This window comes from Mustela nigripes, chromosome 17 (genome assembly GCF_022355385.1).
Source record: "Mustela nigripes isolate SB6536 chromosome 17, MUSNIG.SB6536, whole genome shotgun sequence".
In the NCBI taxonomy this organism is placed as follows: Eukaryota; Metazoa; Chordata; class Mammalia; order Carnivora; family Mustelidae; genus Mustela; species Mustela nigripes.
Genome location: NC_081573.1, coordinates 58,670,476 through 58,694,524, shown reverse-complemented (window position 1 = coordinate 58,694,524; position 24,049 = coordinate 58,670,476). Strand labels below are relative to the sequence as shown.

Below are 24,049 nucleotides of genomic sequence, written 5' to 3'. Positions count from 1 at the left end.
GAGGTGGCTTCCCACCTGACCCACGCCGGGACCCTGTTCCCAGAGGTCCTCACTGACAAGGTCTGGTCAGGGCCCAGCACAAGCGTGTCACAGAAGCCCCTAGTTCATGCTAAGGCACTGATGTCCAAGTAGCCAACACCAGTGAGCACTGGGCCTGAAGGCCCCTCTTCAGAGGCTGTAGAGGCTGAAGGCCCTGCAGCGGGGACTGTCCCCAGCCCAGGGCGGGGCCAAGCATGGCTACAGAACCAGACCTGCCACCACTGCTCCCCAGCAGGCATGGGGTGAGGGCCCCCGCTGCAGCCAGGGCTGGGAAACAGGGTCGGGGTGAACCCGACTGAGGTTCTAGAGCTCTTCTTTCAATGCCCAGATGACCAACCGAGGGAGCACCCTCTGCTCCGTGCTCGTCCCGTGCCCTGTACACACGCACGAGCTCCCAGGGCTCTCCCCTCCCCCCACTTCCCGCAGGACAAGATCCTCACCTGCCTTTGACACAAGGAGAACGTGAGGGCTCAGGACAGGACGGGGGCCGCGCGCTCTGGCAGACTGCTCCCGACTCCCATGTTCCTGTCTGGGACCGAGGTGCCTCCATACCCAGAATTAGGAACACAGAGGTCTGAACTCCATCTTTCAGTCTCTACCCACTGACCTCTGGGCTGTCCCCTGCCATGACAGGCAGGACGGAAGAGCTTCCTCCCCTTCCTTTCTGCACATGGGACAGGAGGGCCCTGAGACAGCCTGGTGGGTGCAGGGCAGGGCGGCCGGGTCCCGAAGCACGAGCGCGGTAGGAGCCCCTCCCCTCTGCACCGCCTCCACCACCGCCGGCCCAGCCAGACCCCGGTGACTGGCCCTTCCCGGCAGCACCCGGGAACGCACATCGCTACAAGCCTGACAGGAGGCTGAAGCCAGACGCCACACCGTGCCTGGGAGTGGGGCTCACCCTGCGGCTGCTGCTCAGGAGAAACCTGCCTGATCCTGCCCCTCCGAGTGGGGCACAGCACAGCCGGCCTTCCCCCGGGAACCGGAGCGCGGGCGGATGAGCGCTTTACCTAACGCTACACGATTCCTAAAATTCTGACTCGGGGCTTTAAGCCATATGCGCCTTGGGAACGAGTCTCTGAGAGCCCAGCAGTGGAACGCTGGGGAGGAGAAAAGGAATAGGGTCACACCTGCCCAGTTCCTGGACTCTGGTGCCAATCTCATGGGTGCCGGGAGGAAGGCGGGCAGAGGCAGACCCATGGGGCTCCAAGAACGGGTGCAGAAGTTCTCCGAGCTCAGAGCGCGCAGGGAGCCGAGCCCTCCCCAGGCACACAGCCCTGCCAGGGCTGACACACTTCCTTCCCAGAGCAAAAAACCAAGGAAAGTTGATACAAAGAGTCCAACAGGACCGTGGGGACGCCATTCTCTGTCCAGGACAGGGGACACGCATGGGCCCCGATGCCAGAGGGAACCGATGTGCTGCTGCTGCTCTCCAGAGCCCGGGCTCACACAGCTGGCAGCAGCGCATACTCTATCGAAAGGAAAGGAACGCGCCGAACTGGTCCTTACACTGTGTCTCGTACATCTCTGGTGATGCGGTAATTCCAATCTCGGAACACTTCATTCTCCTTGTCGAACTCCCGCTCGTCTTCGCCAATGGTCACCGTAAACCTTTTCTCTTCAAAATCAGGCTCCTGTTCTTTTCGAATGGTTGCTTTTTTTAAAACCTGCCATTGTAAGAAGGAAGACGTCAATGCCGGTGCTGTCAGGAAAAGCAAAGGGCGGCCTGTCCTCATGTGACCCACGGAGCTCCGGCCAGCATGGCAAGTGGCCCGCGAGAGCGTGCCGATGGGGGAGACGCGCCCTTGCTCCGGGTCGGGAGCGCGCCGTCTCTGCACCCGGCAGCCGGGACGGGCCGCTCGGCAGTGCCTTGGAGCTCGCTCACGTTCCAGAAAGCGGTGAGAGAGCTGGCATCTCCTGGAAACAGTCCTCACACTGGGCTGGGAACCCGCCTGTCACTCGGGGAGGAGGCCCACGTGTGGAGGGGAAGGGGAGGCCGCTTGTGACAGAAAAGCCCCATGAAGCGGTTCCAGTCTCAGGGGAAGGCAGGACGGGGGGTTGTGTGCCGAGCGAGGGAGGAGAAGGCTTTAGTCTGCCGCCTCACTGGAGAGAAGTGGGGACTCAGCATGCAGGCCTGGTGCCGACAGACCGCAGGCTGACAGACCGCAGGGGCCAGGGCACGGCCCGGAGCCAGAGAGCAGGGAAGGAGGGGAGGGTGTGCGTGAGCACCTGGCCTCCTCAGGAGAGGACGGCTCCTCCGCGGGCAGGGCCCCCCGTGCTCAGTCTCGGGGAGTGGCTCTGGGCAGCCGGGGGCTGCGGCACTAGCCGGGGTGGGGCCCACTACTGCCCAAGCCACAGGAAGGCAGCGGGCCTGTGCTGTGACCTCACGCACCCTGGAGAGACTGACAGACATCGGTTGCCATTCACAGCTCCACAGAGAAATCCCAGAAATATACCCCTCGCTTCAGAGACTTTACTGGGTTTTCAATCCTTGTCTCCAAATCAAAGAAATGTTACTCTGGCTCAAGGGACCACTGCTAGCATTTTCTTCTTGGGCTGTCTGGTTACCTCCTTCGCGTGCCGGAGTCCTCGTTCCCAGGCACTCTCTGTGGGGGGCTCTGGAGGGGGTGGAGGCAAAATTTCATCAACTACTGGCCCACCCTATTAAAAAATGAGAAGGGAAAAGTTGAGAAAGCAAGCAAGACTTTAAAATTTATACAGAAATGGGAGCAAAAAGCCCAGCGAGAGCATCAGCTAGCTGCGTGGCACCTGCTCCCCAGGCCTCAGTCTGGCCCGACCCAAATCTACGATGACCTCCACATGGAGACACGGAAGCCTCTGGAAGGCGACTCAGTGACTGTGTGACGTCACAGAAGTGCCTTTCACACAAGCTGCTAACGTGCTGCAAGCTGAAGATTCAGAGAGCTTAGCTGTCCCCCCTGTTAGCAGTTAAGAGAAAGAGGGTTCACGCACCCATGGGTTGGCGGGCATCAGCGGGTGAGGTCCAAGAGGCGGGGCACCATTAGGCGGGAAAGGCTCGGCTTTGGTGATTAAGGAGTAGTTGCCTTTGTCGTTGACGCCGGGATGTATGAACCTACAGTTCATTCCCCACGTGCAGTTCCCTATGGAGACAAAAGCCACGTCAGGAAGGGGAGAAGAGAACCAGGGCGCACAGGCCAGCCTCCCGCCCGCTGTGTGTGCAGCGGCAGCCCGGGGCCCATGCCAGGGGCAGCAGCTCTTGGAGGGCCTGGCGGGGGGACCTGCGGGTGCTCCAGGGCTCCCGCCGCACCTCGCGCCAGCTCATTGGCTGTGTGTACCCGAGCACGGACAGGCCCCGGGCCCACTCCTCCCAGTGAATAGAGCCACCACCAGGCTTGCCCAGCCCCCACCTCCACACAAGCACGAGTTCCGCACAGGCCGCCTGGAAGGTCTATGGCCACGGCCCAGGCCGAGGAGCTTCCGAGAGCAGGACTTCCTAAGGGCCCCCGCAAGGGGCTGGGCTCGTGTGGTCGAGGAACCTGGACCCCGCTTCCTAAGTCACTCTGGGAAGAGTTCCTCTCCCCCTAAGAACAGCGATGTCCTAGAGCGCCCCAGACGATCCCAGGCTGCCCCTGCTCTGTGAGGCGGTCTCCCACACAGGGGACGCAGCACCCCCAGAAGGGCTCCGAGGTGCGTGTGCAGGATCCTCATCCTGACCCCAACACTCCGTCACCGCGGGAGTCCTGCCCGGCTGCTCGGGGCGTCTCTGCCAGCTCCGGGCACCTGCACTTCTCCCACCACAAGTCTCACAAACCCTCCCAGCGTATCCCTGTGCTTAAAGATGCGTGAGACACGAGACGCGGAGGGCGGTAACTCCCCGGCGGGTCGCACTTCACACTAAATATTTTACAAAGTCGCCTTTTACACCAAGATTATTCAAGGAATCCACTGGACTTCTCAGAGCAGAAGGCAAGAAGCCCAAGTTTTAATTTAATCAGTAAGGGAATCACTTTCAAAAAATTTCACGTGGTGGGGAGGACTCCCGCTCAGGCTGTGGAGCGCACGGCCTTGATCGCAGGGTCAGGAGTTTGAGCCCCATGGTGGGTGTAGAGATTTCTTCAAAAAATAAATAAATAAAACACATGAATAAAAATAAAACTTAATTTTTAAAACATGTAATGTTAATAATAAGCACAAATATGGCATAAATATCTGAATAGTTTTTAAAACATTTTCAAGGGGTTCACACATAGTTAAATTTTAAACCATCTTTTAATATATATTCCCTTCTAAATGTAATAGTCCACTTGAATGTTTCTACCAACAAAACATATTTTCCCTTGTATAATAGAAGTTAAAGAGAAATAATCATTTGGTATTTAGGAAAAGGCTAAATTTACCTTTTAGGCATCATGAATATTTAAACTTGGATTAAAACCAACCTAATAACATACTGAGCTGAATTAAAAACAAAATAAAGTATGCTTAAAATTAATTCTCTGGAAATGCAAAAATGACTTTTAAAATTCTTTAGAGCACTGGAGAAATCACACTTAAGTCAGAGGTTAGGAAACATTATACTACGAGGAGTTCAGGTCCCAGAGTCGCAGAGAGCTTTACTGAAACCAGACCCTGGAGGCAGTCCCGCATGTACAGAAGGGATTCCAAACGCTGCCAAGCCCTTCCCTGTCTGTCACAGAGCTCGCCCGGTGCCCTCCCTGCTGGGCAGGTACAAGACCAACGGAGGCTTTCTGCAGAAAGTCTGCAAGTGCAGGAAAGTATTAATAGCCTAAGCCCCGAGTTTCCCTAACTTTTTTAAGCTCACATACGTACCTGGGTAGTAGATAAATGGGTATTTGGTAATCTCTGTTCTTTCTTGTACATAAAATATTTTATTGAAAAGACTTTACTTATTTATTTTAAAGACTGAGAGAGAGAGGGGAGTGTGCAGGGGAGGAGCAGAGGGGGAGGGAAAGACGCCCAAGCAGACCCCATGCTGAGTGTGGAGCCTGGTGTGGGGCTCGATCTCACGACCCTGAGATCATGATGTGAGCTGACACCAAGAGCTGGATGCTATCCAGGTGCCCCGTATGTAAAATATTTTCAAAATGAAAAGAAAACATCACCCAATGAGCCTACAGACAAAAAAGCTCTTTTCTTGGTCCGCCAGGCAGGGGAGAAGAGAGGAAGGGAAACATCAGTCAGGAGCGCCAGAGGCAAGAGCAGCAGCCTGTGCCCCCCGAGACGTTGTGGGGTGACAGGAGCTTGGCCTCGTGGACCGTGTGCGCCTGGGTGTGCAAAGATCCTGGCTGGACGCGTGTTGACTCCTACCCAGCAAACACAAGAAGGCGGTGCTCTGGGCAGAAGGTTTTCAACTACCGACCACCCCACCAGCACAGACGCCCTGCACACGCAGGCGAGGGAGCGTGAGAGCTCCCGGCAGACTTCTGTTTTTTTTATTATTTTATTCAAATTTTTTAAGATTTTATTTATTTTATTTGTTTGACAGAGAGAGAACCAGTGAGCACAAGCAGAGGGAATGGCAGAGGGAGAGGGAGAAGCAGGCTCCCTGCCGAGCAGAGAGCCCGATGCGGGGCTCGATCCCAGGACCCTGAGATCATGACCTGAGCCAAAGGCAGAGGCTTCACCATCTGAGCCCCCCAGGTGCCCCTACTTTTTTTTATGATTTTATTTTTAAGTCATCGCTACACCTGATGCAGGACTTCAACTCAAAACCCCGAGATGAAGATTCGCACACTCTGTCGACGGAGCCAACCATCCACTAGCCTTTTAAAAAGTGCATTTTTAACTGTGTAGAAAAAAGCCTGGAAAGAAACACCCCAAACTGTTAAATGGTAAAAAGACTTTTATCTTTTACTATCCTGTCAGTTATGTATTACTTTCATAATTTAAAAAAGCATTTTCTTTAGGGAAAAATATTCTCTAATTAGATAATGGAGGAAAAACCTTGCTCTAAAACTGTACGTTCTTCTACTTCCAAAGGAAGCTTCACAAATCCAGAATTTATGTGGACTGTGCCTCTGGCCAGGGGAAGAAACAGGTTGCTCACAATGTGAGGACGCCGGGCAGGGACCTGGGCACAAGTCAGCAGGGAACAAGGAGACGATGGAAGCGTGGTCACAGTGGCAGGACAGGCGACAAGATTCTTCACGATGGCATATACATGGCTTCGAAGGCACTGATCGTGTTTCTTAACTGAATGGCAGGCATCTTAGTAACTACTGTTTTCTATCATCGTGTATGCCACTGCGGACAGTGTTATTTTAAATATACGAAATATTTATAGGTAAGAAATAAAAGTAACATAAAAATACATCCAAATACTCTAAAAGGGATTCAGCAAAGTCTCCACGCTTCCAGGGCCTCCTGCCAGAGACAGTGAGCCATCTGCTGGGGGGGGCGGGTCAGTCAGTCGGTGAGCCCACCCGGTTTCCCCTGCTTATACCACACGCCACGCTGACCCTGCTTCTCTTCACTAAATCACAGATCTATGAAAAAGGAACTGTGTGCACGATACCCACACACCCGTGACCCATGAGACAGCACCACCTTTGCAGAAAACCTATAGGTTCTTCTGCAGCAATCAGAGGAACTGCCCCCAGAGACGACGGGACACCAAAGCCACGTCTGTGTGTGGCAGTAGCCCAGAGCTCACAACCACACACCCGACAGAGCAAGGACCCAGCCGGCTTCTCCTGCAGTGAGGAACGTCAGGAGAAGAAAGCCACACGTGCGCGCGCTGGGTCCAAGCACACGAGGAGCGTTAACGCGTCTCGCTGTCGCTCGGCCTGGCGGTCAGCACGGCGCGGCTTGCATCGTTTACGGGCCTCGCTGCGTCGCGAGGGAGTCCGCTACGGTTATCTCTGAATGAGACGCGGCGGGCCCACTCCGGGGAGTCTGAGTATCTCAGAGCAGAAAACAGCGGGACTATAAAAGTCAAGAAGTTTAAAGTGCTTCATGGTTTTAAGAAATTACCACTGCAAGGAAGGCAGAATATGAAAAACCTGATCATCCCATATTAAGGACCAACCTAGAATCTACAAACGTGTGTCGTAGCGGGCATCACGTCCGCGGACCATCACGGGCGAGCTCCTGAGAGAGAACAGACAGAAGCACATTCCTTTCCCATTTCACAGACAACCGGTCCTCTCTCGTGGTACTGAAGCTAAAACCGTAACTTCTCTAAGGAAACCCTGCACTGTGCCGGGGGCAAGAGTCCCAACAGTGCGTGGGCGGCTTCTCTGTAAATGAAGTAGACTTGAAGCCAGAAGTTCTTGAACGTCTAAGTCTTAGGAGCCCAAAGAGTCACAGATGGGCCCTACCTACTGGTATTTACTGCAGACAGGAAGACTGCAAAAGTTCAAAGACACAGTACATGCCACTGTAACTTATGCTAACGATACAGTAACATAAATACTCATGAGAACTTCTACAAATACTGAGTGACACAAGCAGCCTTCCCTCCCTTTCTGCAAACCTCTCCGGCTGACAGGGACACGGGACAGCAGCGCTCCCGTCGCCTCCTGCTTTCAGTTCGCCGGGACGGCTGGTTTGGCTGGAGCAGGCGAAGGGAAGCCGGCCTCACGCCGAGGCGCAGCGGGGCTGCCGTGAGTGGCCGCGCGGGGCCTGGAACCCTCGCGCTGAACGTTTCCGACTGTTGCGCTGATGCCTGCTGGTCCACCTCGCGCTGTGAGCGGGCCTTCTGCGCGGGTGTGACTCTGTGACGCCACGCACTGGTCACTCGGAAAAGTCATGAAGCACCGCAGGTGGACAGTCAGGCCCTCCAAAATCCTGACTTTCACGTAAGAGCCCGAAGCTCCTGCTTAGCAACAGATACTGGCAGCTGCTCTCCCGCAGGTGGCAGGCTCACTTTGTTTCAGAGGACACTGTGTTCTGTGTCACCGCAGCGGTCCCCGCTCACAGCGCAAGCCTCGCGGCCTCCCTGGAGATGCGGCCCTGCCTCCTTGGGTGGAAGAGGGCTCCGGGGACGGCCCCATCTCGTCATGCGGAATGTGGGACAGACCAGCACTGCGGGGTCTTCCTGGGGCCAAGGACATGTTCTACAACTGGACTGTGGTGACGGCCACACAACTTGGTAAATTTAATAAAAGTTATTAAATTTATTAATTAGTTATTAAATTTAAAGTATGCTTAAAACATGAGTTTTAGGGCATGGATAGTATACCTCAATTTTTTTTTAGAAAACCTGCACTCAAATGTAAAATTTAATTAGAACTCTTACTGTGCTCTTAGAGCCACCATTACACGAAACCACTGTCCCTGAACCCCGAGTGTGTGGCGGTCAGCCCCAGTACCAGCTCCCGACCACAGAAGTAGTTTTGACGTCAGGGTCCCTTCAAAGAATTTTAAGAGCCCCTAGGGGTCTGCAGACCACATCTGAAGATCTGCTTTAGCATGAAAGAGAGTGCAGGGATTCAAAGAAGGGAATGAGCATTTCTCTGAGGCAAAGAGACTCTTCGAATGGCCAATGGGCTCATGACGAGGCACTCCGCAGCACTAACCACTATGGAAACATAAATCAAAACCACCACGAGATGCCATTTCTCTTCAGGATGCTTACTAGCAAACAGTCAGGTCACACTAAGTGTCGGTTTGGAGGCCCCGGGTCCCTGCGTACCATGGACGGGGATCCCATGCGCTGTTGCTCCCGCGGACAGGAGTACAGCGGCTCCTTGAGGAATTACAGAGGACAACCGCATGATCTGGGAGCTCCGGTGCTGGGCACACAGCTCCAAAATTCCGAAGCAGCGTCCTGAAGACACATGCACACCTATGTTCACAGCAGCAGAAAGACGGACACAACCCGTGTCCACCGCTGGGTGAACAGATTCACAAACCACGGTGTATGCACGGAGGACCACTAACCCAGGAAAGGAAGAGCACCCAGGGGGCGCAGGCTTTGATCGTCTGCCTTCGGCTCAGCTCATGATCTCAGGGTCCTGGGATCTAGACCCGCCTCGGGCTCCCTGCTCGGTGGGAAGCCTGCTTCCTCCTCTCCCACGCCTCCTGCTTGTGTTCCCCCTCTCACTGTGTCTGTCAAATAAATAAATAAAATCTTAAAAAAGAAAAAAGAACTCTGACACCTGCTAAAACACAAATGAACCCCGAGGACAGCAGGATGAGTGAAATAAGACAGTCACAGAAAAACAGGAATTGTGTCGTTCCGCTCACACCGGGCACCTAAAGCAGACAATTCAGATAGGAGAACGGTGGCGGCCAGGGCCTGCGGGAGGGAGGAATAGGAGTGATTGTTAATGGCTACAGAGTTTCAGTTTGACAAGAGGGAAAGAGTTCTAGAGACGGACAGGGTGATGGCAACAAAGGGAACACGCCATGAACGTCCGCTCCGAAACAGTTAAGATGGCAAACCTCGCCTCAGGCATATTTTACCAAATTCTGTGTGTGTGTGTGTGAGAGAGAGAGAGAGAGAGAGAGAGAGAGAGAGGAGGGCTGGAGGGACCGGGGGAACAGGACGGAGCAGGGACAAGGTGTGGCCCAAAGAACAGGCGGGCACTATTACCGGCTGGCTCAGAAACCCGAAGTAGGCCACAATTTAAAGAAAATGTCATTTAGGCCTTTACAGCACTTTATATATCTTGATGGTTCAACATCAATACACCAGAGGTAGAAACACACCGCAAACGAAACACGGTGCTTAAGAACGTTTCCATTTAGGGGCGCCTGCGTGGTTCAGCTGGTTAACCATCGGCCTTTGGCTCAGGTCATGATCTCAGGGTCCTGGGATCGAGCCGCGCATCGGGCTCCCTGCTCAGCGGGGAGCTGGCTTCCCCCTCTCCCTCTGCCTCTGCCAGCTGCTCCCCTTGCTGGTGCTCTCTGTCAAATGAGTAAAATCTTTTAAAAAATGTTTCCATTTTTATTTCTAAGTACATTTCATTGTCCACAGTCCCAAATACCAATGTATCCATTTGGACAATTAATGATTAATATACAGAAACCTTTTTTTTTTTTTTTTTAATTTATTTGTCAGAGAGAGAAAGAGGGGGAGAGAGCGAGCACAGGCAGACAGAATGGCAGGCAGAGGCAGAGGGAGAAGCAGGCTCCCTGCCGAGCAAGGAGCCCGATGTGGGACTCCATCCCAGGACGCTGGGATCATGACCTGAGCCGAAGGCAGCGGCTTAACCAACTGAGCCACCCAGGCGTCCCTGCAGAAACCTTTTAATAGGAATGTAACTAACAAATTTTCTTAGAATTTTCAAATTAAGATAGATTTTACAGACCACAAAATACCTCCATCTACAGAGCGTAATTTAGTGAGTTTCAGTACGGACGCAGGAGGTGCGCAGCCATCGCCCTACAAGGTAAGCCTGGTACCCCTGGCCATCACCCCCACTGCCCGTCCCCCCCCCCCCCCCACTTCCACGCCCTCTCTCCTCCCAGGCTCTGCAGCTCAGACAATGACTAACCCGGTTCCTGCCTCGACAGATCATTCTGGGCGGTTCGCACAGACAAAAACGCACAAACGAGGCACTTTATTGTCTGGCTTCTCTAAGTGGCAGAGCGTCCTCGGGGTTTGCCTGTGCGGTGGGGCCCGCTCTTCCTGCGTTTTGGGCTGGCGCGGCATCCCGCTGCACGGACAGACCGCACTGTGTGGGACCACGTGTGAGCTGGCGGACACCTGGGTTGTTTGCACCTGCTGGCTATTTTGAACACTGCTTTTACGAACAGTTACATACAAATTTTTGTGTGGATGTATGTTTTCCTTTCTCATGGGTAGAGACCCAGAAGCAAAAGTGACTGCGTCACCGGAGAGCTCCACCCTCTCCTGTTCTCGGGGCCGCCGCCTGTCCTCTGGCTTTGGCACTGTTCTGCGCTCCTGCCAGTGTGAAGGTTTCAGGTCTCCGCATCTCGTCCAACACAACAAATTCTGTATTATTTTTAAAGTGACTTCTCTTGCTAAAATGGAACTTACACGAACTCATCTCAATTTAATACCAAGCTAAAAACTGAAGGTAAGCAAAAACATGTCACCCCCAAAACTCGCATAACTAAGAAAAGAAGCAAGAGATGTATTCTAGAACCCCCAAAGCATCAACCATTTCTTTTCGTACTGTATCACACTACTCTGTAGAACGAACAAGTGTGGGCAGAAAAGGTAAATAGATACTTAGAAGCAAAGTCTGAGACAAGTTACTGATCCTGCGCGGATCGAGCTGCAGAGAAGGCCAGCTGCCGCTAGCCTCAGAGTTTCCCTGCAGAAGCCCTGCCCACTGGCCTTTGTCTCTGAAACCCAAGCTGGGCATTTCACTGGACTCTGGAGGGACCTCCCTCCCGCTGCGAAGTGGCCCTGGGGACCACAGGGTCCACGGAGACGGTGCCCAGTCCCTGCCCACGAGGCAAGTCCTGAGGACACCGACTGCAGGCCCAGCAGCGTCACGTGCTGCTGCTCGACTCTGGACGTCAGCGGAGTGCTGCGACCCTGCGCACGGCAACCTCTGTGGCACGGACGGGTGGCGCTGCCTCCTGCCGGCGGAGCCCCCGGCTGGTCCTGACGGGCCGGCCCGGATGCTGAGCCACAGTCTGACCACACCACACGTACACCTATGCCAGCACGTACGTACTGGTCTCCTTCTCTGTAATCTAGAAATTTCAAAGGTGCATTGACATCATTTATGTCCACATAATTATGGAAAAGAAGTCCTCTGCGTAAGTTAAATTTTCTGAAGTGTTAACATTTCAAATACCAAAACTTTTTTAAAAGCAGGCTCCATGTCGAGCATGGAGCCCAAGGTGCACTTCGAATTCATGACTCTGAGATTGAGACCTGAGCCGAGATCAAGAGTCAGGCACTTAACTGACTGAACCACCCAAGCACCCCTCAAATACCAAAATTTTAAAGAACTGTCAAGAACTGACTTCCTGCGACATACCACACACTTTGCATTCTCAGCGTGCCCTCACTGCCCACGGCGTCACTGGCAGCCACCCTCCCAAGGGCAGAACGCACGTGGCCACACAGCGGAGCTCACCACGCGCACGTCCACCTCCAAGGAGTCTCCTCTCCGCAGAAAGCGCAGCCCGCGTGTGCACGGCACAGGCCCGGAGCGCGCGCCCCACGGAGGGAGCTGACCAGGGTCATGAGCGCATTGGCTCCCTGGTCCCTGTGCCCCCTCTGCACCACGTCATCCTGGGTGTCGTGGGAGACGGCCCTCCAGGGGCCGCTCAAGGGCAGAGCCTGCCCTCTTGGGAAGGTGAGACTCCACCGTCCCCTGCTGTCCCCCCTCCCCGTGCCATCCACAAGGCTCCCACGAGCCTCCAGTGCCTCTAAGAACAGCGGTCCACGACCGCTCTCTGCCCCTCAGAGCCTCCCCCTTCCTTCTGGCTTCACATCAGAATGCTGGATCCAGGAGAAAGAAGTCTGGCCTCCGGAACAGAGAGTGAGTACCGTAGACTTTGTACCTGTCCCCTGGCCTCTGAAGGGCATGGAATGTGACACTGGTGCAAGAGGAGTGGACAATGCTGCCACAACATCTGGAAAAGAAGTACAGGAAGCCCTTGTGAAATCGCTGGGCCGCGAGCGAGGGCGCCCAGGGCCAGAGTGAGGCGGGACCAACACAAGCATCTTCCTACCTGTGCACGGACAGCGCGGAACTACAAGGACCGCGCCCCAACTACTGCCGCTCGGCACGGCGACCCTCGCGGACCGGGGTTCGCACTGCCATTCCCGGGTCTGCCCCGCTCCGCGCCTCTGCCGCCTGTCCCAGCCACCTGGCTTGCGCCATACACCCTCCCGGAGCGAGCGGGCCCCGCTGCACTCTGCTGCACTCGGAGCCGCTCCATTCCGAAGGAAGGGTGTACTTCCGCTTTGATACATTTAGCAAAAAAGTGGCAACTTTCCTCACAGTGGTGGGAAAATGTCTGCACTGGCGCCTGGGACGTCTGGCCTTAGGGAAAGGGAATGATACTGTCGCCATGAGAGCGACGGTTCTCTAGAAACAGGTGGGCCTGGAACCACAAGTGTGAAAATGGCGAGTCTGGGCCCCTCCAAGTCCGTCAAGTGAGGCAAAGACCCATGAAGGACTGATGCCAACACTGCCACCAATGGTCACAGTCTGGCCCCAAGAACAGCCTCGCACAGCTTCAGAGCTGAACCACCACCAGAGTCCCGGGAAAAGCCAAGGCCACACCTGGCCCCTTGGACAATTACCTTTCATGAAGAATCGGCAGGTGGGGCGCGGCCTCACCTTCCTGTCGCTGGGGTCCTTTACTTCGCCCTCCTCCAGATCATCGTCCTGAAAGAGAGACAACAGGACTTAAGAGGGAATCACCTTAACGGGAGAAAGGAGGTGGGAGGGGCATCGGCCAACAGGCGCGGCTTCCCGACCAGAACGGACATTTTCTCGACTGTGTTCGGCCGCTCAGCAATTCCCGCGCATCTTCCCAACCCAGATTCCTCAGCCGGCGCGATGGGGCTGTGTTGAGCTCGCCTCTGAGACCGAGGCACAAAGAGGAACACCAAGTAAAAACACCCCGGGACACAGGCAAGGCAGGGGTGAAGCAGGGTTTCACCACGGCTCCCTTCATTAGCAATGCTGGGCAGAAAACGGTCACACTTCAGATTTTTAATACTCCCCCAATGTTTCAACAGAATTTATAGAGCAAAATATTTATGCTCTTTTTAAAAGATTTGTTTTCATTTATTTTAGAGAGAAAGAGAGTGAGAGAGAATGCACCGAGAGAGCGCGAGCCGTAAGCAGACTCCCCAGCGAGTGTGGAGCCCCAAGTGAGATCACGGACGGAGCTGAAATCAAGAGGCACACACTTAACCAGCCGAGCCAGCCAGGTGCCCCGGAATATTTTATGTTCTTAAAACTAAACACTCTCGGAGCGCCTGGGTGGCTCCACTGGTTATGTGTCTGCGTTTGGCTTGGGTCATGATCTCAAGGTCCTGGCTTGGCTGAATTCCACGTTAGGCTCTCAGCTCAGTGGGGAGTCCGTTTCTCCCTCTCACTCAAATAAATAAAATCTTAAACAAACAAACAAACAAACAAACAAACAAAAAACCAAACCAAAACAAAAAGAAACTAAACACTCTAGGGCGCCTGGGGGGCTCCATCAGTGAAGCATCTGCCTTTGGCTCAGGTCATGATCCCACGGTTCTGGGATCAAGTTCTGAGTCAGGCTCCCTGCTCGGTGGGGAGTCTGCTTCTGCCTCTCCCTCTCCCTGCCACTCCCCCTGCTTGTGCTCTCTTTCTCTCTCTATCACTCAGATAAATAAAACCTTAAAAAAGAAAAAAAAAAAAAAGAACAAAATGTTCTGGTATATTTCAAAGCGGCTCCTTTAAAATAAATAAATAAATAAATAAACACCCACGTCCTCTAATTTAAAAGCCTAGAGCTGGGGAAGAGGGAGGTCAGTGAGACCCAGGCCCCTCTCTCCGTAGCCCAGAGCTCCTAACCTTGGCTGTCAAGTCTTGACATGATGCAGGGGCTTTGAAAACACGGGAGCTTGGGTGGGTCTCGCCCTCAGGGATTCCCAAGAGCAGCCGTGATCCGGACTACTGCTCTGTGCCCTGGCCGGCCGCCAGTACCCCAGGGCCTCAGTCCCAATGACCTGCAGGGACACCCGCCTGTGTCCCTCAGCTGAACCCCCAGCCCCAGGGGTCACCTGCAGTCCAGAGCGAGTATGCAGCCACCCCGCTGACATCTCTGTCGGGAGGTCCTAGATGGAGCCCCCCTGTCCTAGCCTGTTCCGGACCACCCAACCCAGGGGGTCACACAGGGCAGGCTGTGGGAGTCATGGGAGCATCTCCCCTCTCCTGCAGCATCGCGCTCATCCAAAGCACGGCCCTGTTCCACCCGGTCTGGAGCCACTTCCTGCCTTGTGGCCCGCCTTCTTCCTTCTCTGCTTCTCTTAACGCGCAGCTCGTCTCATTTTCAGATGGCAGGGGAGTCTCCGCCCTCGGCTCCCTACCCCCAGCTCCCTTTGTGACGGGTCTTGGCCACCACAGCCCTGCCCGACTGAACAGGAGCTCTCCCAGGCCGGACTATGTCACGTCCAAGCACAGCGCTGGGCTTCTGGCCAATGGTAAGTATCTGTTTAATGAAGAAATACTGAAGTCAAACCCTGGGTTTCTGATGACATTTTTTTTTTTTTAAAGATTTTATTTATTTATTTGACAGAGATCACAAGTAGGCAGAGAGACAGGCAGAGAGAGAGAGAGAGAGAGAGAGAGAGAGAGAGAAGCAGGCTCCCCGCTGAGCAGAGAGCCTGACACGGGACTCGATCCCAGGACCCCAAGATCATGACCTGAGCCGAAGGCAGAGGCCCCAACCCACTGAGCTACCCAGGTGCCCCTGATGACTTATTTTTAAAGCTTAGGTATTTGTATCATTTCTGCCTTGAAAATATTTACTTACTACAAAAGCATTTTAGCGGTGCCCAAGTGGCACAGCTGGTTAAGTGTCCAACTGCTGGTTTCGGGTCCGGTCATGGTCTCAGGGTCGGGAGACTGAGCCCCGAGCTGGGGTCCGTGCTCAGGGTGGAGTCTTCTGCCTGAGGACTGTTCCTCCCTCCCCCCTGCCCCTCCCCACTGCACACGTGTGCACTCTCCAGTAAATAAATCTAAAAAAAAAAAAAACCATTTTATAGTGAAAAGAACACCTGCTAGAAAGTTATATCCCTTAAGAAGCAACAGAATGACTTTTCTTTGAAAAGATTAAATAATTTATTCAAGGACTTTTTTAGTCCCCAGAACATACTCATCGTCTAGCCGAGGCCCGCCCCTTCCGCGCACCAGCACCGTCTCCCCACTTCCCAACCGAGGGACGATTTCCTCACGTCTCAGAGGGCACACGCACCCTTCACGTGCGGGACGGGGCACCGCTCTCCTCTGGCCCTTACCATCTTCTTCTTACGACTGTCCTCGCAGAGATGACCGCCAGGCCAACCCTTCCTGTGCGGTTTACACAGGCTCAAACGGAGAGCAGGTTCTTCGGTCACTGGGAGAGCGAACTCTTTTGAAAGATTACAAGCCATTCGAATCTCTGTGCTTCACTTGGAAATGAAGGCACAGGAGCGGAGCTGAGGAGAGCGGGTCCGCAGTCCGCTCACAGCAAGGGCACTGGGTGAGATTTAAGGAGATGTTTCTGCAAAGCTGGGACTTCGAACACTTGGCAGAGCAGAAAGGAGAACCGGCCACCCATCTCCAGACTGGTGAGTGGCCATGCGAGCCACGGAGAGCAGTTCTGCGCAGCTGCTGGAAACACTCTGTGACAGACCTAGCAACGCACGGCAGAGCACTCATGACGCGACGTCCCCCGGAGATGCCCTGCTGGCCGCGGCCCCCCACCAGCCCCCACACCCGCTAGGATGGAGACAGACGCCTGTCCCTGGTGCTTGGCTGGGTTTATGGGCTCCCCGTCAATTAAAAAACAACCGAGAACAATCAATAAATCTCTAGGCAATGTCATATCCTGAAATTTTCAACGAACCACTTAGTAGCCTGGCTTTTCAAGTGATGAAAAATTAAAAGAAGTCGTAAAACCTTGCAGAGTTTCATGCAGACGCTGCCGAAGAAACGGGACCTGTAGAGTAGAGTCGGGGTCGCACGGCGCTGCTGCATGCGGCCGGCCCGGCCGGCGCCCCGCACGCGGGTTCTCTCAGACCACCCGATCGCGCGGCTGCAGGCAGAGACAGCAGAGGGTGGAGGACGGGGAGGGGCCCCAGCCGTCGGGCAGAGCAAACTGGTGGACGTACACACGGGACAGTGCTCCTGAGGCCCTCCGCGACCCTCACCCAGATAGGCCGACACAGCCCGAGCATGGAGCCCGGGGGTGGGCAAGGTTCTCCGGGGTCTGCAGGCCTCAGCAAAGCCCGGCTGGCACACTGGCCTCAGAGCGTCCTCAGGGAAACACACGCGGGGCACACTGGACTCCGACGGCTTTATGAGACAGGACTGGGGGAAGGCCTGGGCTCGCATCCTGACGGTGTCCACTTCGAGCTGGGGAGCCCCTGAGCGGAACTGGTGGCCGCGCTCAGGGAGCTCCGTGTGCAGCGTCTCGGGGCACCCCAGCAGTGAGAGCTCAGGACGTGGTCACGAATGACGGGAAGGACCGAAAAGACGACTGTCTAAGCAACGCGGCCTGGCCTCACCTCCTGCTCCGCACAGGTTTTTATTGTCCTTTAAAACAAACCAACAAAAACAACGCATGCACGCTATTTCTCTGACAGGAAGCGGTTCCACCACGGCAGCTCCTGCACGGACAGGGGGTCAGCAGTGGCTGGGCACGTGCGGAGGCACACGGGCACAGGCCCCCGAGGCCACCCACCACCTCCGCAGATCCTGGCTTCTGCGTAGGCAGGAGGGAGCAACAATACAGATCCATTGTCCCTTACCCGAAACCCTTGGGGTCAGACATGTTTCGGGAGTTCAGAAACATTCTGGCTTTACAAAGGCGGTAAAAGCAGTGCTTTGAAACAGCTCCCCGTAAAGGACGCAGACTGCCTTCTGTGCGGAGACATGTGACCAGCCCCAGGAGCGGTAAATATAGGACACACAGCCTGGTGTCCACTGGGGCCAGATCTGCCACCAGAAGAACTAGGAAACCCTTCTGTCCTCAGAGCTCTGGGACTCCCACCGCTTGGGGTGGGGGCTGTGGCCGGTGTGCCTGCGCGAGCCCATGCTGACCAGGCTAAAGGACATGGAGGCGGCAGTCCTTCGGGCGGCGGACCTGGCACTCCCTCTTTGCTCAAAGACAGCACCGGCGGCTGCCTCCGGGGCTTCAGCAAGGCTGTAAGCATGTGCGTGAAGTGACATGGAGAAGAGCAGACATGATCCACGGGCACCACCTGGAAGGAGCCAGGCCCTTGCGGAGGGGAGACCCTAAGCCACCAGAGGGAGTGTGTTAAAGGGACACCTTCCGTAGAGGCTGTCAGGTATCTAGACACAGAAGGAACAGGCGGATCTGAACAGGAGAAAATACAAAATACCACTTGCAAAGAAAATGTTTAAAGTAGTTTTCACATGGGTGGGCCAAGAGCAATCACCTGTGAGCCAGGGGTGGGCTGTCCAGTCAGGACTGCTGTCCTGCTGTCCCTGACAGGCCAGCCCACCAGTGTGAGAGTCAGCGAAGAGCGCAGGTTTGGAACACAACACGCAGCCCACCGTTCCCCAAAGGGATAGCGCCAAGTTCTACTGACCAAATGACGACAAAGAAAACCAAAGCCGACCCACGAACAAAGGGAAGGACGCACACACCAGACAGGGGGCCTGAGTTGGAAAAGGCCGAATCAAGACCCACAGATACGCATCTGAGGGCCTCCTCCCACCCGGGCAGGAGGAAGAGCTCCGGCAAGACAGCGGGTGCAGCCAAGGACGGGCCTCCGCGCGGCAGAGCGGGGCCAGCGGGCTCCCTCCGCTCTTCTGCGAGACGCAGACGCAGACACAAGGTCACAGGTGAGTCTGTGATCAGTGTGGCTTCCAGAACGGGTGAGGGACTATGGATTAACTAAGGTTCCCTGGGGCTCGGATGGCAGGGACCCTCGGCGCCCACCCCACAAACAAGCCAACGCCGTGTGTAAACCCTCCCGGCCCAGCCACGGCAGCATGCGGCACTTCCAGAAAGTATCTGTGTCGGGAGGCTGTGCCGGCGGCACACCGGACATATATAAGGGTCATTCGAGATCTTACGAGTCGTGTGGTTTAGAAAAAAGAAATGTATGGGTTTATGCACAAATTGATGTCACCATCGGGGGAAATACTGAGAGAGTAGCTGGGGCGGGTGGGCGTGACCCGGCCACACGTCAGGTCACCTATGCTAGTGACCCAAAATCTAAAAGGGAGAAAAAAGGCACGGAGATGTGTCACGACAGAGGAGAAAAGCACTCGGCTGTCTGGCAATTCAGGGCCAGGAGGCCGCAGGGAGGTGGGCGTGTGCTCTGGACAGCCAGCCTGCGGGGCACGGGAACTCGCGGCGGCCTCGGGGAATGCATACTTCTGAGGTGTGCGCCCAACTGCCCGATCCCTCTCACGAAGCAGCCAGGCCCGAGCGGGCTTGAAAGCGACCAGCAGAAAGTCCTTTGGGACGTTCGCCTTCCGTGAGGCCAGAGGCCACTTCGCAAGGACTCCGTAAAAGGGAGAGAGCGAAAGGATGGGCAATACCAGGCTACTTCCAGAAGGAAGCGCACACCTCTGGCTCCCTCTCCGTCAGGGTCACGGGCCTGGGACGAGGAGGAGGACACGGCGCCAGAACACTAACGGGGCACCTCGGGAAGGAGGGATCCGGGGATGGAATGTCTGCCTGGTGGGGACACGGGGCAACACTGCAGCAGGGATCAGCCAGGGAGCGATGAAGGGCCGGGCCGGGGCCGGGGCCCAGGAGCAGGCCCCATACAGACTGACGGGACATGCACCCCGGGCCCCAGCAGCTGAGGGCCGGCACTGGTCACCCGCACCCAGGACTTGGGCCGCCCTAAACGCGGGAACAGCTCCCCAGGATAAGCCTCCCTTCTGCCCACGGCCACTACGTACTTCAAAAGCGCTCAACATTAATGTCCCCCAAAGTAACAGGGGCTCGCCATCTGCTCAGCACGCAGCTTCTGGCTGCCTACAGTGGGAGGCTGGGGAGACTGACGTGAGCTGCCCAGATAGGTTCTGGTCTTCGGGAACTTGCATTTTTGGAGGTGGGGTGGGGGGGGAGCGACAGGAACAAGCACACCAGTGGCCTGAGTGTGTGGAAGTAAACAGAGTCCTCAGCCAGGGGTGACAGAGCCCAGGGAGGAGGCAGAGCCCCCATAAAGGAAGCAACATTCACGCTGACGGCAAGGGGTAGGGGGCAGCCAGGAGCGCAGCCGGGGGCCCCAAGAGTGGAAATCAGCAGGGAAGCTCCTGGAGGCAGCCGCGCTCCTGTGAGGGTCCGAGTCACCATCTACGATGCCTGTCCTCCCCTTGTTGAGGTCTGCCGGTCTCCAAGAGGGCTGGGGTGGGGTTCTGCTCTGCACGCTCACACCCCGGGCACAGTGCAGCATGTGGGCATGCCACAGGGCTCCCCAGGGCCGTGACCAAGAGACCCCATCTGTGGCGTGGGGAGACTGGGTCCGCACGGTGGAACGAAGCCGCGCTCAGGTGTCCGCAGCAGCACTGCTCCGGCGCGGCAGCCCCCCCCCCACAAGAGGGTGTGGCGGAGGGCAGAGCCAGCCGCCAGCGAATGCTAGGATCTGAGGGACAAGAAAGCCAAGCTAGATTTTTATTCCACATGCTTCCTCCAGGGAAACGGGCCAATCTCTAGGCAATGGGCACTTTCCAGGGCTGGTTTGGTTCAACCCAAGGTCCCACCACTACACCCAAGTGGGGGCAAGCCCGCTGGCGCGGGGCAGCAAGGTGCTCCAGGACCTGTAGGGAGACACCTGACCCCACAGAACCATGGAAAGGCAGGAAAGGAGCTGAATTTCCCCCAAGACTTATTCCACAGCTGATGCGAGAACTCGCACCTGATCGTCTCTGAGTGGCAAACAGGCCGCCAGGACCCACAGTGCCCTGGTCACCAGGACGCCTCGTTTCCTTAGGACAGAAGCAAGCCACGGCTTTTCTCTCCGTGACTCCGAAAAAACCACATTCACACGCAATCTCAACCAATAAGTTCATCTTTTACCTAAAATTTCACCCAAACAGACGAACTTGAGTCTCACAGCATCTCTTTCCTCGGTAACCCTGTGGAAGAGGCACACTGTCCAAAACCGGAAGGGAAGCGCAGCTTGAAACCCTAGGGGCGCCTGCCTGATCACATCCTGACCATACCCTTTAAATGAAGCTCCAAATGAAAACGATTAACTCAGCTGTGAGAAGATAAAAGATCTGAGATCCTCAGCTTACAACCATAGAACCCACCCCCGTTCTGTTCTTGTGAACCAAAGTCAGATAGGCAGGGTTTAAACCCCACACACTTACCAGGCACAGCCACTGGCCACCACAGTCCGAAATGGACGGAGCCCCGCTGCACCAGCAGCTGGCTAGGAAGTGCGGTGCTTACCGTGAACCAAAGGCTAAGTACTTCCATAGCAGCAACCTTCTCCCTCCCCTAAACCAGAACATTTCTTTTTCTTTTTCTTTTTTTTAAAGATTGTATTTATTTGACAGACAGAAAGCACAAGTAGGCAGAGTAGCAAGCAGCAGGAGAAGAAGCAGCAGGTTCTCCACTGAGCAGGGAGACCCACATGGGGCTTAATCCCAGGACCCTGGGATCCTGACCCGAGCCAAAGGCAGAAGCTTCACCGACTGAGCCCCTCAGACGCCCCTAAACCAAAACATTCCGGAGACCTATTCCACGCACCTTTCACTGCCATGACTCCTGGAGAGGCAGCATCCCCTTCCCTGGGGTGCTTAAAAAACCCTGATTATTTCAATGTGCTCTGTCCTCTCTCAGCTCCTCTGAATAAAAACATTACTCAGGAGGACTTCAGGCTCCACGCCCAAACTCAACTTATTTTTTTTTTTTAATATTTTATTTATTTATTTGACAGACAGAGAGGCCGGCAAGGGGTGGCGGGGAGGAGTCTCCCCACTGAGCAGAGAGCCCGATGTGGGACTCAATCCCAGGACCCTGGGACCATGACCTGAGCCAAAGGCAGAGGCTTTAACCCACTGAGCCACCCAGGTACCCCCGCAAACTCAACTTTTAAAGGTCATGATTACAGGGGCACCTGGATGGCTCGGTAGTTGGGCGTCTGCCTTCGGCTTGGGATCGAGCCCCAAATGGGGATCCCTGCTCGGCAGGAAGCCTGCTTCTCTCTCTCCTGTTCCCTCTCTGGCTGTCTTCCCTCTGTCAAATAAATAAATAAAATCTGAAAAGTAATAAATAAAGATAATGATTACAGAAGGGTTAGGGTTAGGGTTAGGGTTAGCCCCTTGTCGGCTCCACGCTCGGTGGGGAGTCTACTTAGGACTGTCTCTCCCTCTCCCTCTGGCCCTCCCCTACCCCAAGCGTACGTGTGTGCACGTACTCTCAAATACATGAATATATCTTTAAAAAATCATGATGACTAAAGAGGTAAGGATATGCAACGGGGAAAAGTCTCTTCAACAAATGGTGTTGGGAAAACTGGACAGTAACACGCAAAAGAAGGACACCGGGCCACTTCCTTATACAATGTACAAGAAACAAACTCAAAATGGACTGAAGACCTAAATGTCAGACCTGAGCCCATAAAAATCCTACAGGAGAGCACAGGTGGTGATTTCTCCAACATCGGCTACAGCAACGTTTTTCTAGATATGTCTGTATAGCGGCAAGGGAGACAGAAGCAAGAATGAACCACTGGGACTTTACAAGATAACGAACCTTCGCACAGCAAAGGGAACAGCCGACAAAACTAAAAGGCAACCTGTGGAATGCGAGAAGACACCTGCCAATGATATACCCAATAGAGGATTAGTATCTAAAGTAAAGAACTTACGAAACTCAACAGCAAAAACCCAAATAACCCAGTTAAAAAGTGGGCAGAAGACATGAACAGACAATTCACCGAAGACGAAACCCAGATGGCCAACAGACACATGAAAAGATGCTCCCCATCACTCATCATCAGGGAAATGCAAATCAGATCCAGAATGAGACGCCACCTCACACCTGTCAGAATGGCTACAATGAGCAAGTCAGGAAGCGACAGATGCCGGCGAGGACGCGGAGCAAGGGGAGCCCTCGTGCACCGTTGGCGGGAATGCAGGCAGGTGCGGCCGCTCTGGCAAACAGCATGGCGGTTCCCCAAAAGGTTAAAACCACCACCCTACGACCCAGAAATCGCACTACCGGGCATTAACCCCCAAAATACAAAACACTTATTCAAAGGGATGCATTGACCTCTATGTTTACAGCAGCATTATTTCCCAGAGCCAAGATACAGAAAAGAGCCCACATGTACACCCATACACGAACGGATAAAGAAGATGTGGTGTAGACACACGAGGGAAGTCTACTCACCCGTAAAAAAGAGGGAAATCCTGCTATTTGCGACAACATGGAGGGAGCTAGAGAGTGTAATGCCAAGTGAAAGAAACCAGAAATAGACAAATACCGTATGATCTCACTCGTACGTGGAATTTAGGGAACAAATGAGCAAAGGGAGAAAGAGAGACAAACCCAGAAACAGACTGGTGACGTCAGAGGACACACTGCTGGCCCCCAGAGGGGAGGGGGTGCGGGACGGGTGAAGAGGTGGCAGGAAGACGGGGTGCACTTGTCTTTGGGGGCACTGGGTGATGCGTGGAAGGGCTGCATCGTTACGGCGTGCACCCGAAACTGGTGCTACACTGTACGTTAACTGTCCCAGAACTAATGAAAGAAAAACAGACCACGATTAAAGTCCTTCGATCGGACGATGCATCATAAAACCCGACCTATCTGCGTCTGAGAGGGTATGTTAGTGTTAGCGTCTCTGTAACCTGAACTGCAGAGTATTTAAGTCAATTAGAACCAAGTGAGATGGCCTGATCAAAGGCTGAGGTGTTTGGAGACAGCCCCCTATGATGCACTCCTAAGGATCTTTCCGGGGACACCTCCAGAGATGCTTGGCCCAGCCGGCACCCTTGTTGGAGGACGGGCTCGGGGACAGAGATAGCCTGGAAGAACAGACAGGACTCAAAGGAAGCTCTGAGCTCATCGTTCGGAGCGCAGCCGTCTCAAGGAACTAACAGAACTGAAAATCCACGATGGTTTTAGTTGAACGTGACCTCGAATATCATCTAAAGATCGCAAAAATAAAAGGAGAAACGATCTCCGCTCACCACACAAACCCGGAGCGCAAGAGAAATCCGGGTTAGGGCCTGCACACCGGCCGTCAGCAGCAGCGAAGGGGAGGGTGCGCCGAACGGCCAGCGGCCAAGCGGCAGACTCAAGTTCTCGGACTCTAGCCTACTCCCTGTCCCGCCTGGTTTCGGACACTCCCTCATCACCACAGGGACTGCTCTCAGAGCAGTCCTGACGTCCCAGCCCTCAGGTCTCCTGCCCCCGACCCCCCGCCCCCTGCCCGCCCCCCCCC

General features: G+C 54.8%; 1 protein-coding gene across 5 annotated transcripts in view; it reads right to left on the bottom strand.

Annotated features, from left to right (window-relative positions):
* The window catches only part of ZC3H18 (zinc finger CCCH-type containing 18), a 59,782-nt gene that overhangs the window by 27,809 nt on the left and 7,924 nt on the right, over window positions 1-24,049 (bottom strand). For 4 of the 5 annotated variants that reach the window (XM_059383482.1, XM_059383479.1, XM_059383483.1 and 1 more), the window contains 5 exons: window positions 13,223-13,307; window positions 12,475-12,546; window positions 3,010-3,158; window positions 2,605-2,697; window positions 1,546-1,703 (listed from right to left, as the gene is read on the bottom strand). In XM_059383482.1, the coding sequence (XP_059239465.1) occupies window positions 1,546-1,703; window positions 2,605-2,697; window positions 3,010-3,158; window positions 12,475-12,546; window positions 13,223-13,307 (557 nt within the window). The remainder of the gene's footprint in view (window positions 1-1,545; window positions 1,704-2,604; window positions 2,698-3,009; window positions 3,159-12,474; window positions 12,547-13,222; window positions 13,308-24,049) is intronic. The other variant, XM_059383484.1, reaches the window with a different exon arrangement.